This window comes from Netta rufina, assembly GCF_964035555.1.
Source record: "Netta rufina genome assembly, chromosome: 15".
Lineage (NCBI taxonomy): Eukaryota > Metazoa > Chordata > Aves > Anseriformes > Anatidae > Netta > Netta rufina.
Genome location: NC_140138.1, coordinates 17,622,240 through 17,637,022, shown reverse-complemented (window position 1 = coordinate 17,637,022; position 14,783 = coordinate 17,622,240). Strand labels below are relative to the sequence as shown.

The 14,783-nt window shown below is 63.4% G+C and overlaps 1 protein-coding gene across 2 annotated transcripts; it reads left to right on the top strand.

Annotated features, from left to right (window-relative positions):
- Positions 1-1,624: 1,624 nt before the first annotated feature.
- Positions 1,625-14,400, top strand: ERN2 (endoplasmic reticulum to nucleus signaling 2). Of its 2 annotated transcripts, none has more exons than XM_084295881.1 (22): positions 1,625-1,742; positions 4,316-4,433; positions 4,666-4,699; positions 5,302-5,374; positions 5,605-5,677; positions 5,804-5,926; positions 6,189-6,290; positions 6,585-6,846; positions 7,056-7,134; positions 7,217-7,367; positions 7,836-7,957; positions 8,167-8,343; positions 8,476-8,728; positions 9,098-9,188; positions 9,630-9,819; positions 10,185-10,284; positions 10,426-10,625; positions 11,387-11,534; positions 11,647-11,774; positions 12,066-12,189; positions 12,443-12,510; positions 12,589-14,400. In XM_084295881.1, the coding sequence occupies exons 1-22, from the start codon at positions 1,686-1,688 to the stop codon at positions 12,778-12,780; spliced, it is 2,865 nt and encodes a 954-aa protein (XP_084152007.1). In that variant the 5' UTR covers positions 1,625-1,685; the 3' UTR covers positions 12,781-14,400. The 2 variants fall into 2 exon arrangements, with proteins under 2 accessions (XP_084152007.1, XP_084152006.1); XM_084295880.1 differs by having other exon boundaries at positions 12,409-12,510.
- Positions 14,401-14,783: the final 383 nt, after the last annotated feature.

The window sequence follows — 14,783 nt, the reverse complement described above, 5'->3', positions numbered from 1 at the left end:
TCCGTGCGCCCTGCTGCGGGGTTCCTGTTCCTGTCCTGGTTGAGGTTTTGGTATTCCTTCTGCCGCCTGCTGCTGCGCTCTGTGTGAGCGGCTCCTGCGTCAGTATTCGGTTAGGACTACAAAAGGGCATCAATAAACCTTGGGTGGGTTTGAACGTAGACTGCATCATGCGTGGAAATCTTGTATTACTTGCAGGTTTTTCATATCAAGCTTCAGATTAAATTGTTAATGTCCGTCAGTGACACGGTTTGATGAGAAATGTGTAACTAAAGTAAGGATAATCATGAAAAAGAAGAGGTGATCCGAATTAAAAGAGCTAGAGGAACTGTTAGCATGCAATACATTGTAGCTGGCAACACGCACACAGCCTGTTAAATTTCGTACTTGACGCTGTTTGTACCCATCACTTCGTAATTAAGGTCCAAAGAACAGCAGTCCACTCGCAGTGACGCCGTGCGGGTGCTGTGTGTTGGCAGTGTCTGTTCTGTGCCCCCTTCGGGTGCCGGTGGGGCAGCCGCAGGGCACGGGCGCGCTCTCAGCAGAGCCCAGGCTCCGGTCGCTTGCTGTGCCAACTCAGTGGAGCAAGGTTTGTTTTCAACATTTTCCTTCTTCTGTTTACTCTTTTTTCCTTTGTAACTTTATTTTCCAATGGAACTGTTTTCATTTTAAGTTTTGTACTCTGACCTTTTGCCACCTGTTAGAATTAGGTTGTTCGCATCTTGCTTTGCCAGTTAACGTCCCAGTCGCTGGGGAGAAGGAAGAAAGGGACCAGGAGAGCTGTGGCAAGTGTTGTATGAACCATATGGCCGTTTTACCTTCTAGCCAAGGATTTGCTTTCTGTGGCTCATGGAAATTCACTATGTCTTATCCATGTTCTGAGCAATTCATTTCTTTTTGTCTGTTTGTTTTCAAAGAAAGAAGGTCTTAGATGTTTTTGTCCACTGCAGATTTATTTTAAATGAAATATGTAAGTGCCATGTTTTATGGTATTTTTAAATAATCTATTGCCTATTTCTGGGGAGGGGGAGATGACAACTATTTAGTCTTAGATTTGCACTGCTGGATTTTTTAAGTGTAACCTTGACTGGTTATCCTATTTGTTTTATTCTGTAATATTAGTCTTATGAATTAAAGTTTGATAATTAATTCTTTCTGTGTTTGAGTGTTTCAGTGTTCTGTACGTGCTAACCTACTTGTTACAGAGTGAACAACCCCGAGTGAGTTCGCACTTTGTTTCTGGATAGAAAGACGTTCACAGAAACCCCCAGCAATCAGGGCTCGTTGTTAGTGCTGTTGTTGGTGCCTCTCTCCTGGGATGGAGATTTGCGTTTGCTGCTGCCCTCCATCGCTTCACACCAAGAGGCTGCGTTAATACCGATCAGCCCCCGTTCAGTGCTGCTCCTGCCGCAACAAAGCCCCCGGGAGGCGATGCCCCCCCCGGCTGGCAGCACGGGCAGCTCCTGGCTCGGGTACCGATGCCCGGGGGGGGGCCGGGGGCAGCGCCTCCCTCCCGCCCTGCGGACGAGCCCCTTAAGGAGCGCCGGGGCCGGGCTTTCCCGTGCCGGGCCGAGCCGTGCCGGGGGGGCGGCGGGGAGGAAGCCGCATCCTGGTCCCGCCCGGCCGCGCTGGCTCCGGGGCGCGGCGCTGAGCTGGGGCCGGCCCCGCGCCTCCGCCGTGCCCCGGCCATGGGCGGCCCCGCCGCGCTGCTGCTGCTGCTGCTGCTCCGCGCCGCGCCGCGACAGGTAGGGGCTGGGGGGCGGCCCCGGGACGGCTCCGGTACGGCCCCGAGGGGGGCAGCGCCCGGGGTCTGCGGGGAGCCTGCGGGGAACCCGCGGGGAGCCGGGACCCCGCGGGTGCGCGGAGCTCCGCCGGCCTGTGCCGCCCCCCGGGGGTGCCGGTGGCAGCCGGGGGGTGTGGGGGGGGGGGCACGGCCGGGCCGCGCCGCTCTCGCCCGCTGCTGGGGAGCCGGGCGGCGGGGACGGGGCTGCGGTGCCTCCCCCTGCCCGCTGCGCGCCCGCTGCCTCCCGCAGACCCGCTCGGCCAACCCGGGTGCCCACCGTGGGGTCGCCGTCCCCTGCTCGGCGCCGCGGGGCCCTTCCCCGGGAGCCCCCGGCCCGTCCCCTCCTGCCCTCGGGGCTGCGTCCTGCCGGCAGCGCCCGTGGCCGGGGGCTCTGCGAGCCGGCAGCGCGCCGGGGCTGCTCCTCGGGAGCGAGGGCAGGGGACGGCCCCAGCGGCTGCGCTCCTGGGCAGGACTGCTGCTGGTGGCCAGCGCTGGGGGCTGAGTTTGGGTCCCCCCAGGAGGAGGGAGAAGGCAGCAGCTCCTGCGGTGGGCAGCAGGGCTGGGGCTGGGCAGCGGGCCCTTGGTTGGGTGCCCTGCCACCAAAAAACGCGGAGGTGGGTGAAACTGCAAAGCAAAGAGCGGGGGCTGCTGCAGCTGTGCCGGCTGCAGGGCTCTGCCCCGGGGCTGGCACTCTCGGTTCTGGTCCCCGTGCAGGTGGCCACGCCACGAGCTCAGTGCCAGGCATTGGGCTGCAGCCTGGTGCCCCCTCGCTGGAGGATGTCTGTTGGTGGGTCTCGGCCTCGCCAACCGCTCACCATCCCTCGAGGCCAGGGCGAGCCGACGTGGCGAGCCTGCGCCGTGCTGGAGAGGGGTGGCAGGAAACAGCTGCTCCTCCTGCCCCCCATCCTCTGGGCAGAGCGGGAGCTGGCTCTGAACTCACCTACAGACCAAGCAGGAAGAAAGGCAAGAAACAGGAGCGGGGTGACGGCAGGGGAGTGGCTGTGAAGTGTGCTTGGGGCAGCAGCTGCAGGGCGGGCGGCGCGATGCCCATCGGCTGCCTGTGCTGCTGCTGGAGGAATTGCAGCAGCCGGGGGCTCCAGGAGAGTGCATCTCTCGGCCCCACTGTGCCGTGGCTGCTCTGCTGTCGCCAGTTCCTCCCCATGGGCACGTGCTCACGTGTAGCAGTGCCGGTTCTTGCTCCTTCGCCTGTCCAGGTCCTCGGGCCAAGCCCTGTGCCTGCTCCGTGTTCAAGGATGCAATGAGCAGCAGGCACGAGGCAGGGAGGAGACGTGCAGGGCCCTGGGGTGCGCATCAGCTGCAGGCCCTCGGGAGCAGCCGAGGCAGTGGCGTGCTCCATCCGCTCCCCCATGGCCATGTACAGAGCAACCCAAATCCATCGGGGGCCTGCAGGATGAGCCCTGGGCCCCCCAACCTCAGTTGCTGGCGATATGGAGCCCAGGCGCTGTGCTGGCCCTGCCTTCCCAGCGGCCGTTTCTCTCCCCGTGCTGTTTGCCTGCTGCTCTCCTGTTTGCTGATGGGGCGAGGCTGCTGTGCGAGCACCGCGGGTGAGCTGGCGTTTGCCATGTGGGCACCGCGCGCGGGAGTGGCAGCTCCCCTTTCCGCAGGTTTGCAGTTGTGCTCTCGTCACCGTGCGCCTCGCAAGGCCTGGGCTGGCGTCCCTTGTGCTTCTGGCATGAAAAGTCACCCGGCCAGTTCGCCTCTGGAAGGAGCGGGCGGTGGGGCTGCCGGTGTCACCTTCAGGGAGGCAGCGGGAGCCGCGGCTGGGCGCAGCCTCTCCGCACCCACCCCCGCGCACGCAGCCCCAGGAGAGTGGGGACAGAGCCGCCCTGCCCCGGGGCTCCCAGACAGTGTCAGCAGCACCCGGCACCCGCAGCACCCACGGCACGTGGCACAGCTGCCTGCGAGCTCAGCCGATGGCCCTGCCCGCGCTTCTTGCCAGCGGCCGGGACAACGCAGCACCTCCGGACAGCGGCTGGCAGCTGTGGTCCCCCCGCTGTCCCCTGTCGCCGGGGCTGAAGGAGCGAGCAGGTTTAATACCCTGCTGTGTTAAGAAACCTGGCGCAAAAGCTCTCCCGAGCTGTGCTTTTCAGATTTGTTTGGTTTGCGGAATTTCTTGAAACTTTTCCAGCTGGGTTACGGTGTCTGTGGACAAAATGTGAACCTCCTGGGGAGAAGCCTGGCTTTCCCCGTGTTGTTGTCGCCTCTTTGTACAGCCTCTGTCCAGGAGCACAGGCTGGGAAATACCTGCTCAAGAAATAAATGAGAGAACCTGGTGTACTTGGGTTCTTGTACAAATCTGCCTTGAAAGCTTGGCTGTAAATCATGATGGGATTGCAGTGCAAGGAATAAATCCTTCTCCTGGCAAGTCTCCCCTCACTTGGGGCCAGGAGGGACCTTTGGGCTCTTTCCCTGCAGCCGGGTGCTGCAGTGGTGAGCAGCGGGAGCAGTTTGGGGGCACGGCCCTGGGCTTGTCCCCAGCCCCGCAGCACCCTGAGGGCCCCTTTCCGTCTGTAGTGCCTCAAGAGCAGCGCTGTGACTGTCCCCGAAACGCTGCTCTTCATATCCACGCTCGATGGGAACCTCCACGCAGTGAGCAAGAGCACAGGTGACATCAAGTGGACCCTGAAGGACGGTGAGGATGGGCCCGGTGGGGGCTGCTCGCAGCACGGGTGCCCGCAGGCTGCGAGCGGGGGCTGGCGGCACACCTCCACCGGGGGAATGCTGCGGGTCCGGCTCCAGCCCCAGGCACGGCTGCTGGCAGAGGGAGCATTTGCTGCGGGGCTATTTCCTGCTGCTGGCCGGGGCTATTCTGGGCCTGAAATGCAAATAGGCTGCTGACGTGCACGTCTCGCTCTCTTTTTCAGATCCCATTCTGCAGGTGCCGGTTTATGTTGCAGAGTGAGTATGGCTCGCACAGGGCCGGGGCAGGGACAGTGCAGGTTGTTGGCCTTACAGCCTGTGCAGGGGGCAGCCGGAGGTGCTGACTAGCAAGGCTGCCCTGGTGACCCAGCAGATTCACAGCAAGAACCCAGAACCTGAGAGAAGTTAAACTTCTAGGCCGCGCCGTAGCATTGTCTCAAACCCACCCTTCTGCTAGCACCTCACGCGATGAGGGCCAGCTGCTCCCTGCTGCTCAGCGGGTAGCCGTGCAGCAAGCAGCCCACGAGCTCTCTGTGCCACTGTGCACAAAAGCGTAGGAGGGAAATTGAGGAAAGTCCCTAAATCCTTCTGAAGCTGCAGGGGGAACGGAGGGAAGCGCAGAGTCCCCCTGAGGCGGGCAGGGCAGCAGCTGCAGGGCACGCTCCCGAGGCGCTGTGCGGAGCCAGACCGGTACATCCCGCACCAGACCCGGTGCGAGAGGTTTCTGGGAAGGGTTAAGCACTGATATGAGTCACCCTGGAGCACGCTGCGGAAGGGGTTTCATCACTGCGTCCCCTATTTAGCCACTGGCGTGTGCCCAGCAGTGGGGCACGGCTCACGTTTCACTCTCCTCTCTTCAGACCGGCGTTTCTTCCCGACCCCAACGACGGCAGCCTGTACATCCTGGGAGGGAAGAACAAGGAGGGCCTGATGGTCAGTAGTGCGGCTGGGGGCTGCCTGCATCCCACCCGCCCCTCTCTGCTTTCACGGGGCTGGGCAGAGCCGCTGGGCAGGGCAGGGCAGGCTCGGGGCGTTCGGAGGCTCCTGCGTGCCCTCGGCACCTTGGCGGTGTCAGCCTGGCGGCAGCACGTCCTCAGGAGGCAGGGGCTGAGCTCAGGGGGACGTTGCGCTGGCACCGCTGCCACTCGGTGTCTGTGTTGCAGAAGCTCCCGTTCACCATCCCGGAGCTGGTGCAGTCCTCGCCGTGCCGCAGCTCGGACGGCGTGCTCTACACAGGTACCAGAGCCCCGCCGCAGGGCCCACCCGGGGTGAGGGGGGGAGGAGGCCCGGTGGAGCAGCTGCAGGGGAGGAGAGGAGCGCGGAGCCCTGGAGGCATACAGCACGATGTGCTTTTGTTCGCAGGGAAGAAGCAGGACACCTGGTTTGTTGTGGACCCCAAGTCAGGGGAGAAGCAGACCACGCTCTCAACGGAGGCCTCGGATGGGCTGTGCCCCTCCAGTCCCCTGCTCTACATCGGCCGTACCCGTAAGCCAGCCTTACTTTGTCGTTTCCCTGTGCTGTGCTGTCTGCCCGCCCCGTGGGGACCCGAGCTGCCCAGGGAGGGCTGCGTGACCTCTGCTGTCCCCGTGGACAGGCAGGGAGCAGAGGGGCTGGGGCTGCCCAGCAGCCTGCCCCGCTGTTAGGCTCGGTAACCCCGACGTGCCGGGGCTGGGCTGGCCCCGCTGTGTTCCCCCCGGTGCCCCTTCCCGCGGCGTGCTGTGACCCTGTGGCCCTGCTCTCTCCGCAGAGTACGTCATCACCATGTACGACACCAAGTCGCGGGAGCTGCGCTGGAATGCCACCTACTCCGACTACTCGGCGCCGCTCTGCGAGGAGTCCTACCCCTACAGTGAGTCGCTGCTCGCCCCTGGCAGGCACCTGCGGCTCCAGGCCCTGCTGGTCACTGGGGAAGGCGGCTGCTGGGTCAGCCTTGCCGTGCCGGGGCTCACCTGCATGGCAGCGAAAAGGCCACGGCTCTGTGCCAAGTGGCACGCGCCCCTCTGGCATGGCTGGCCCTACTTGGCCCAGGGACAGTCACCGTGCCCCTTGGAGCACGCCCTGGGTTGCTGCCGGACGCGTGGGGTCTCCCCGGAGCGCTCCTGCCCGGCAGCCTGCAGCGCCCGCTCCGTCTGTCCCTGGCCAGAGATGTCACACTTCGCCTCCAGCGGGGACGGGCTGGTGGTGACACTGGACAAGGAGAGCGGGGAGGTCCTGTGGGCACACAACTACGGCTCGCCCGTGGTCGGCATCTACCTGTGGCACCAAGACAGCCTCCGCCGCGTCCCCCACCTCAACCTGGCCATGGAGACGCTGCGCTACCTCACCTTCCACTCGCAGGACATCCACCTCATCAGGGGGAGCTACCAGACCGTGAAGGACTTCACGGCCACCAAGACCCAGCTGCTGTACGTGGCCGGGGGGCTGCAGGGTGGGGGCTGCAGCTGCGGGGCCCTGCGGGGGAGGCTCCGGGCAGGGGCGGCTTCATTCTGGGGCAGAGCACCCATGGGTGTCACAGCCCGAGGGCAGCACTGGGGACACCGGTGGGCACTGGCTGTGACGCTTGGTGGTGTCACGCTGCTCAGGCTCGGGGGCTGACGCTTTCCCTGTGTTGCAGGCCTGCGCTCTACGTGGGGAAGCACGCGGCCAGCTTCTACGCCTTGACCTCGCTGGTCCACGACAGCGTGGCGCTGGTGGTGAGTGTCCTCGCTGCCCCGGGGGCTCCCTGTGCCGGGGGAGCCCTGGCACGTGGCACAGCCCCACCACCCCGTCCTCCAGCCGCAGGGCATCACGCTGGCCAGGATCGACGGCCCCACCACGGACGACGTGACCATGAGGGAGTCGGGAGAGTGCGAGATCACTCCCAGCACCGACGTCAAGTACCCGCAGGGCAGCATCACCTCCATGCGCAACCAGTGGCTGCTGATAGGTGCGGACCTGCGGCGGGCCCCAGGGGCTGTGATTCATCTCCAGGGACTGTGATGGCTCTGCCTGGGGTCACAGCCCTTCCCCTCCCCAGGCTGTGCAGGGGCCCTGACGCTTGCCTTGCCCATGGCTGTGGTGCTCGCTCTGTGGCCGCGCTTGCAGCGAGGGGCAGCAGAGGCCCGGCTGTGGCAGTGTTTGGAAATGAAGCCGGTGTCAGGGCGGCCCAGAGGGGCAGGCCACGTGCTGCCTGAGGGGGCAGGGGATCTTGCCCTGTGCCTTTCTCCGCTGGCTGCTGCTGCTCCAGGTCCTGTCTGTGGACGGGGCTGGCAGGCTGTAGCCGTGGCTTTTCCTGCTGCCCTTCCCCAGGACAGCACAGCTCCCTGGCGAGCCCGCGCCACATGGATGAGTGGGCTGAAGCTGTGCCCGGAGGCCGGGTGGTGGCCACCTCACCTCTGCTTTCCTCTCGCCCCAGGGCACCACGAGCTGCCTCCTGTGGTCCACACCACCATGCTTAGAGCCTTCCCGGAGAACCTGAGGAAGACGACAGAAACCATCATTCCCCGGAGCTCCCCAGCCAGGACCGTGTTTGACAACGTGAGCAGCGGGGCCCTGCTGGGTCACTGCTTTGCATGGGGGGGTCCTGGGCTGTGCGGGGCCACAGGAGGGTCAGGGTCATCCAGGGTGGTGCAGGAGGGTCCTGTGCACCACCCAGCTTCGGGGCTCAGCTGGGAGGGGAGGGAGCCCGAAGCCCGAGTGCCCAGAGGTCCCGGCCGTACAGCCCCAGCACCCCCCCTGTGTTGCAGTTCCTGGCCCCGAGCAGCGTGGAGGAGCCGGCCGTGCGGAGCAGCGATGGGCAGCCTCCATCCGATGCCAGCAGGGAGCAGGTGGAGGTGTACCCCGAGTCCGGCAGCTGGGACGTGGTGCTGGGTGTCCTTGGCAGCGCCCTGCTGGGGGGGGGCATCCTGCTGCTGCTCCTCACGGTGCGTGGGCTCCTCACCCCCGTGCCCGCCTGCCTGCTGCGGGGCTGGAAGCTGCTTGTGCCGGAGCAGTGCCGGTGCCCTGGGCTCCGCGGGGCTCCCAGCAGCTGAGGCCGTTTGTTCTTTGTGCCCCAGAAACTGCAGAGGCAGCACGAGGCGCAGCAGCAGCAGCTGGAGAAGCAAATTCAGCTCTTGCAGCAGCAGCAGCAGGAGATGCTGCTCCCGCCCCGGGTCTCTGGTGAGGGCGTCCCTGGGGAGCCCGGGGAGCCAGAGGGGAGCCAGGGACGCGCGTCTCGGCACTCGCAGAGCTCGGGCTCCTCTGCCCACATGAAGGACCCAGCCAACGGGGTGGGCGGCCTGGAGCCAGCTGTGCCGGCAGCTGCTGGAGGTGCGTGCTGGTGGGGATGGGAAGGGACTGAGGGGTGCTCTGTCCTGCGGGCCAGCAGCTCCTTGTGGGAATGCCCACGTCTCCTCCACAATGTGGAACCTCTCAGAAAAACAAATCCACACCTTGGAGGCTTGTGGAGGCTGAGAAGAGGCTGGGCAGGTGGCGTCACCCAAAGCAGGAGCAAGGGCCCTGCAGAGGAGATTGCTGCAGCTGAGGGGGTGGAGATGCAAGCGCTGGTGTTGGACAGGGATGGGCTGCAGAGGTTTGGCAGTTGTAGGGCCCAGGAAACAACCAGGGGGTTAATGAACAGCATGCCCTTCATATAGGACTGACTGACGCTTATAGGTTGAAGGCTGCCTGTCTTTGCAGATGTGGAACCAGACGTGATCGTAGTTGGGAAAGTTTCTTTTAACCCCAAGGATGTGCTGGGCCACGGAGCTGGAGGAACGTTTGTCTTCAGGTGAGTGGCACCCGGGATGGCTGCTCAGCCTCCACTGCTGCCTGGCAGCCACCAGCACAGCTCTGCAGCAGGCGCCTGCCCCGCCTGGCATCCGGGCAGTGCAGAGGTGTTTGTGGGAGGGCTGCCGCCTCCCCCTCAGCCAGCCCTTATCAAACCGACCCAGAGAGTTCCCATGGCTCTGCCTGCAGTGCCTTCCCCCAGGCCAACCACAGTAAAAAGCCAGGGACGTTGTTTTCCTGCAAAAATGTTCACCTGAACCCCTGGTGCCCTGCTTGCTGCAGAGATTTCTGCCTGCTCGTGGCTCCGGGCATTGCTCCCATGCTGAGGGGGCTGAGGGACGAGCCTGGCATTGCCCAGAGCCCGTCTGGGCCGTGCCTCTGCAGCGCTGGGCTCTGCCGTGCCTGGTGGTGGGCACTGCCGTCACCGGAGGTGTGCACACAGGGGACACTTCGATGGCCGCAGCGTGGCCGTGAAGCGCCTCCTGCCCGAGTGTTTCCACCTGGTGGACCGGGAGGTGCAGCTGCTCCGCGAGTCGGACGAGCACCCCCATGTCGTGCGCTACTTCTGCACCGAGCGGGACAAGCAGTTCCACTACATCGCCATCGAGCTCTGCTCTGCCACGCTGCAGGAGGTGAGCCCGCACCTCGCACCTCAAGGTCTGCCTGCCCTGTCCCCGCCACACAGCAGGTCCCCAGGGGAGGGCTCCCAGTTTCTCCCATCCCGCTAGCGAGGCCCTGCAGGGGCCGGGGACGTGCAGCCGGCAGCTCTGGTTGGGAGCCCTGGCGGAGGGCGCAGTGAGGGCAGTGTGCTGCAGCCGCCCGCTGGGCAGCCTGGAGATGGGCCTCGGGCACGGGATGGCCTCTGAGTGGGCTCACACATCTGAACCCTCATCTTCCACCTCTGTCAGCCTAGTGAGGAGCTTCTCCTGCCCAGCCTTGCCTTGTTTGCCCGGGCCCTCAGCCCTCAGTGCACATCTTTCTGTCTCCCCGTTTCCAGTACGTGGAGAGCCCCAGCTTCAACCGGCGCAGCCTGGACCCGGTGTCTGTCCTGCACCAGACCATGTCAGGCCTGGCACACCTGCACTCCCTCAACATCGGTAAGAGGGCAGCGTCCTGTTGGGAGCGGCTGGGTGTGCAGGAAATGTGCTGCAGCCCCGCTCATCCCAGCAGCACCTCCAGCATCGGCCCTGCGGCACGGGGCCACGCCTGCAGGTAACGCTGCCGTCTGTCTCTTGCAGTTCATCGCGACCTGAAGCCCTGTAACATCCTCATCTCTGTCCCAAATAGCCACGGGCAGATCCGAGCCGTCATCTCTGACTTCGGCCTGTGCAAGAAGCTCCAGGGGGGGCGGCACAGCTTCAGCCTGCGCTCCGGCATCCCCGGCACCGAAGGGTGGATTGCACCTGAGGTGCTGCAGGAGGCCCCGAAGGAGAACCCCGTCAGTGAGCTGTGGACAACTCCGTCCTGCTTAGCGTGCTCCTTGAGCCTTTCTTTGCAGCGTCCTTGCTTGCAGCAGCCTTGTGGTGTGCCGCTGAGATGCACAATTAAGACCAGAGCTCTGAGAGCCAAAGCCAGCCCGAGCGCAGCAGCAGTGTGCACCGCCAAGGCAGCAGCCGCCTCCTGCTGTGCTCCCCTTCGCTGTGGAGAGGCAGAGCCCAGGGCCTGGCGAGGCCACAGCCCCATCGCGGCCCTCCGACGCTTGGCTCTGGTGCTTGGAAGCATGGGGCACATGGTGGTGGTGACATCTGTGTGTCTGTTTGGCCCCGGGGATCGATCCTGTTCCTGCTGGGAGCTGGTTGCTGATGGGCCTGGCAGGGCACGGGCTGCTTTTGGCAACGCGCTTCACGTACCCTCGTGCTAGGATCAGCCTGCACAGACATTTAAGGCGGCAGCAGCTCTCCTGTGTTCATCTGGCTGTGGAGTCCTGGCTTGTGTCAGTGTCCCTGAAAACCTCTTCCCTGATGAGGACCCGAGGTGCTGGGGGCATCGCTGGCCTAGGGAGAGACCGTCCCAGCTCTGGAGAGCTCGGCAGGCAGGAGCCCTTGCGCCTCGCACTTCCCAACAGCGCCGCGGTGTCTTTGTGTTGCTGCCTGGCTAAAGCTGTAGCTAACAACTGGGCATTCACATGGAAAGGCGTGGGTGTAAAGCTCTCCTCGCCCTCTGCTGCGAGGGTCCCATCTCCCCCTCTGTGTCTTGCAGACGTGTGCCGTGGACATCTTCTCAGCCGGCTGCGTCTTCTACTACGTGGTGTCGGGAGGGCAGCACCCCTTCGGGGACAGCTTGCGGCGCCAGGCCAACATCCTGGCGGGCACTTACCAGCTGCCCTGCCTGCAGGAGGAGGCGCACGGTGAGGCTGCCCGGAGGCCGGTGCTGGCAGCAGCCGCCCCGTGCCAGGCTGCGCGGTGTGCCCCGGCCTCCCTGCAGCCTCGCTTAGTGCTTGCTCCCGTTTTGCATTCAAGACAAGGTCGTTGCGAGAGAGCTGATTGTGTCAATGATCAGTGGCGAGCCCCAGAAGCGTCCCTCGGCCCCCGTGGTCCTTATGCACCCCTTCTTCTGGAGTGCAGAGAAGCAGCTGCAGTTCTTCCAGGTGAGAGTGCTGAGTGCAGCTGGGCAGTGCCCGTAGGTGTGCTCTGAGCACAGCTGGCACCGTGTGGGCTGCAGGTGGTCTGAAAAAGGGCTGGAAACACCCACATGTATTCACCATGCTCATTTTGAGCTACTTTTGCAAGGGCTGTTCCCCTGTTCCCCCAGTTTGGGGTCAGCACTAATCCCCTCCCATGCTGGATGCGCTGTGTGCCCCCCCGTCCCTGCAGCTCTGTGCTCTGGTGCTGGCTGGGGCGGGCATGGGACCAGTGCCAGTCCCTGCTCTCTGGTGCAGGACGTCAGTGACCGCATCGAGAAGGAGCCAGCCGAGGGACCCATCGTGATGGCGCTGGAGGCGGGGGGCCGCTCGGTGGTGAGGACGAACTGGAGGATGCACATCTCCCTCCCGCTGCAGACAGGTAGGAGCACAGGCTCTGGGCTCCCGCGGTGCCGTCCTGCTCCATGCAGAAGCACGCAGGGCATGGAGCGTTCTGTGCCTGGTGCCATTTGGCCATGAGGCACCTCCAGGTGTCCGGGAGCCAAAATCCAGGGGGATGAAGAGGCAGCCCTTGGAAGGGCAGAGCAGGGCAGTGATGCCTGCCCAGGGCAGGGGCTCCTGCAGGGCTCTGGCTTCCTAGGGGCACTCACCCCTCTGCTCTGCTTTCTCCCCAGACCTGAGGAAGTTCCGCACCTACAAGGGCGGCTCGGTGCGCGACCTCCTGCGGGCCATGAGGAACAAGGTATGAGGCAAGGTACCTGCCCCACAGCTGGGCTGCGTGCCGAGCCGGCCGCCCCTCACCAAGCCCTCTGTCCCACAGAAGCATCACTACCACGAGCTGCCCGCCGACGTGCAGGAGGCGCTGGGCGCCGTCCCCGAAGGCTTCGTGCAGTACTTCACCTCCCGCTTCCCGCGGCTGTTGCTGCACACGCACAGCTCCATGCGGCTCTGTGCCCACGAGCGGCTCTTCCGCCCCTACTACGTCCCGGAGCCGGGCGGCGCGGGGAGGTGAGCGGGCTCCGTGCCGGGGCTCGGCAGCGGGGGGCTGCGGCTCCTCGGGGTGCCGGGCTCCCGGCAGGTGGGGCACCAGCGCCCGTCTCCCCTCTCTGCAGCTGAAGCAGCGCTTGTTGGGGCACTGCCCCTTTTGGGGTGACTTTGATGGGATTTAGCCGCAGCGGCTGTGCTGCAGCCCCCGTGCCCTGTCCTGCCCTGGCTCAGGGGGAAGGGGGCTCCTGTGGGGAGTCCCTGCTGGGGTCCCTGTGTGGCCCTTGGCTGTTGGGGAGCTCGGCTACCACTGGGCACAGGGACTCTGGGGGCCATGTCTGAGAAGGCCAGAGGCGCCTTGTGCCCCTCGTCCAGCAGCCCAGCCACCGGCCATGGGCTCCCCAGCACCCGTCTGCCCTATGCACGGCTGCCTCGGCTGGGGGGGGGTCTGGGACTGGGTCTGGGACCAGGGACCCGTTGCCCCCAGGGGTGCGGGCAGCAGGGGCTGGCCTGGGGCTGGGTCTCCTTGGTCTGCTGAGCCCCAAGGGCAATGGTCAGGCTCAGGAGCCTGAAGACCCTGCTGTCAGAGAACAGAGTAGCTCTACTGCACAGGCAGTACTTTGAGAAGTCAGGGAAAAAAAAAAAAAAAAAAAAAAAAAAAAAAAAAAAAAAGACGTTGAAAGAATTTTCTTGGGAGTAGCCCAAGGAACCTTGACAGTCTGACTGCTGCGGGGACCCGCAGCCAGCTCCTCAGAGGCTCAGCACGCGTCGTTCCCGTGGTCCCTCCTGGGCTGAGTGCCTGTGGAGGAGCTGTCTGAGCGCGTTAACGCACAGGGCTGACCAGGAGGACCGACACAGCAGTCCCGATGCTGGATGAGGGCCTTCGTCCCAGCTGAGGGCGAGCAGATCAGCATCTAGCATCGCTCCCAGGGCTCTGGCCGTGCTCTTTGCATCAGGCCTGCAGAGGACACAGCACGGCCAGCCCTGGGGGGAGGCTTGAGGCCTCCAGCACAATCCTGATAATGAAGTGTTTTTATCTCAGCTTGGCTGAGGAAAAAGTTTTTCTCCCTCCTGGTGAGCAGCAGCCTGTTTTTAGGCCAGATACCCGTTAGTACTCAGAGCAGGAGCTGTTTGTACCGCAGAAGAGCCATGCTGCTGTCTGCGGGCAGTTTTCTCAGGACATAAAGGAAGGCAAGCAAGAGGGAAACCTCCCCTGCTGATCCTCTGAACTCGGTCCAGTGCCTGCAGCCCCCCGGCTTTTCCAGGCCTGGAGTGACAGCAGCAGCACAGGTGCGTGCTGCCCAGGGCGCGTTCCCCAAGGACATTCTGGTTTATGGCACCTCCTGGGGCTGAGGTCAAGCCCCTGTCTCTTGCAAGTCTTGCCAAGGGTGAAGCACCTATAGGGCCTGCGGGCAGCCTGGGAGCTGATGTGGCCACAGCTCTGCCTCCATGCACACACAGCAGCTGCTGACCTCACTGCCTGGAGCTCCCCTAGCTGACAATGCCAAGGGGAACCCAGCCCAGGAGCCCCTGGCCAGGCCTTCCTCTCTGGACAGCACTACCTTTGATGCAGCCTAAATTCCTCTCTGCTGGGGTGTGGGGGTTGGTTACCTGGGGGATGATCCACAGATCTATTATTTTCAGAACAGTGTACAGCATAGAACATTTTGTATAAAATGTTATAAAAAATAAAAAGCTTTTTCTGCTTAGAAACAAACTGGTACATTTGTGCTAACACTCAGCACTGGCTTCCTGGGGCAATCGATTTTGTTAACTTTGCAGCCACACTTGCGGCTCTATTTCATGTTGTAAATAGAGCTGATCAAATAGAAAAGGTTTTCACCACCTTCCCCTTTTCTAACTGCTGGCTTACAGGAACTGATTAGAGCACAGCTCCTGTGATAACCCCACAGTCTGTTCCTTGTTTTTTTTTGGTGTAGCCAAAGGGAAAGGCCAGGGCTCAGCCCAGGCTGAGGCTGTTAGGAATCACGCAGGACAAACTCCTGAAGGTGACAGGTCTTGGTCAGGGGA

Excerpts from the sequence above, each read along its gene's own strand:
- ERN2 (XM_084295880.1), top strand. The coding sequence starts at position 1,686 with ATGGGCGGCCCCGCCGCGCTGCTGCTGCTGCTGCTGCTCCGCGCCGCG. Across the intron at positions 6,847-7,055 it reads GCCACCAAGACCCAGCTGCT|GCCTGCGCTCTACGTGGGGA; the intron begins GTACGTGGCCGG and ends CCTGTGTTGCAG. Across the intron at positions 11,535-11,646 it reads CCTGCAGGAGGAGGCGCACG|ACAAGGTCGTTGCGAGAGAG; the intron begins GTGAGGCTGCCC and ends TTTGCATTCAAG.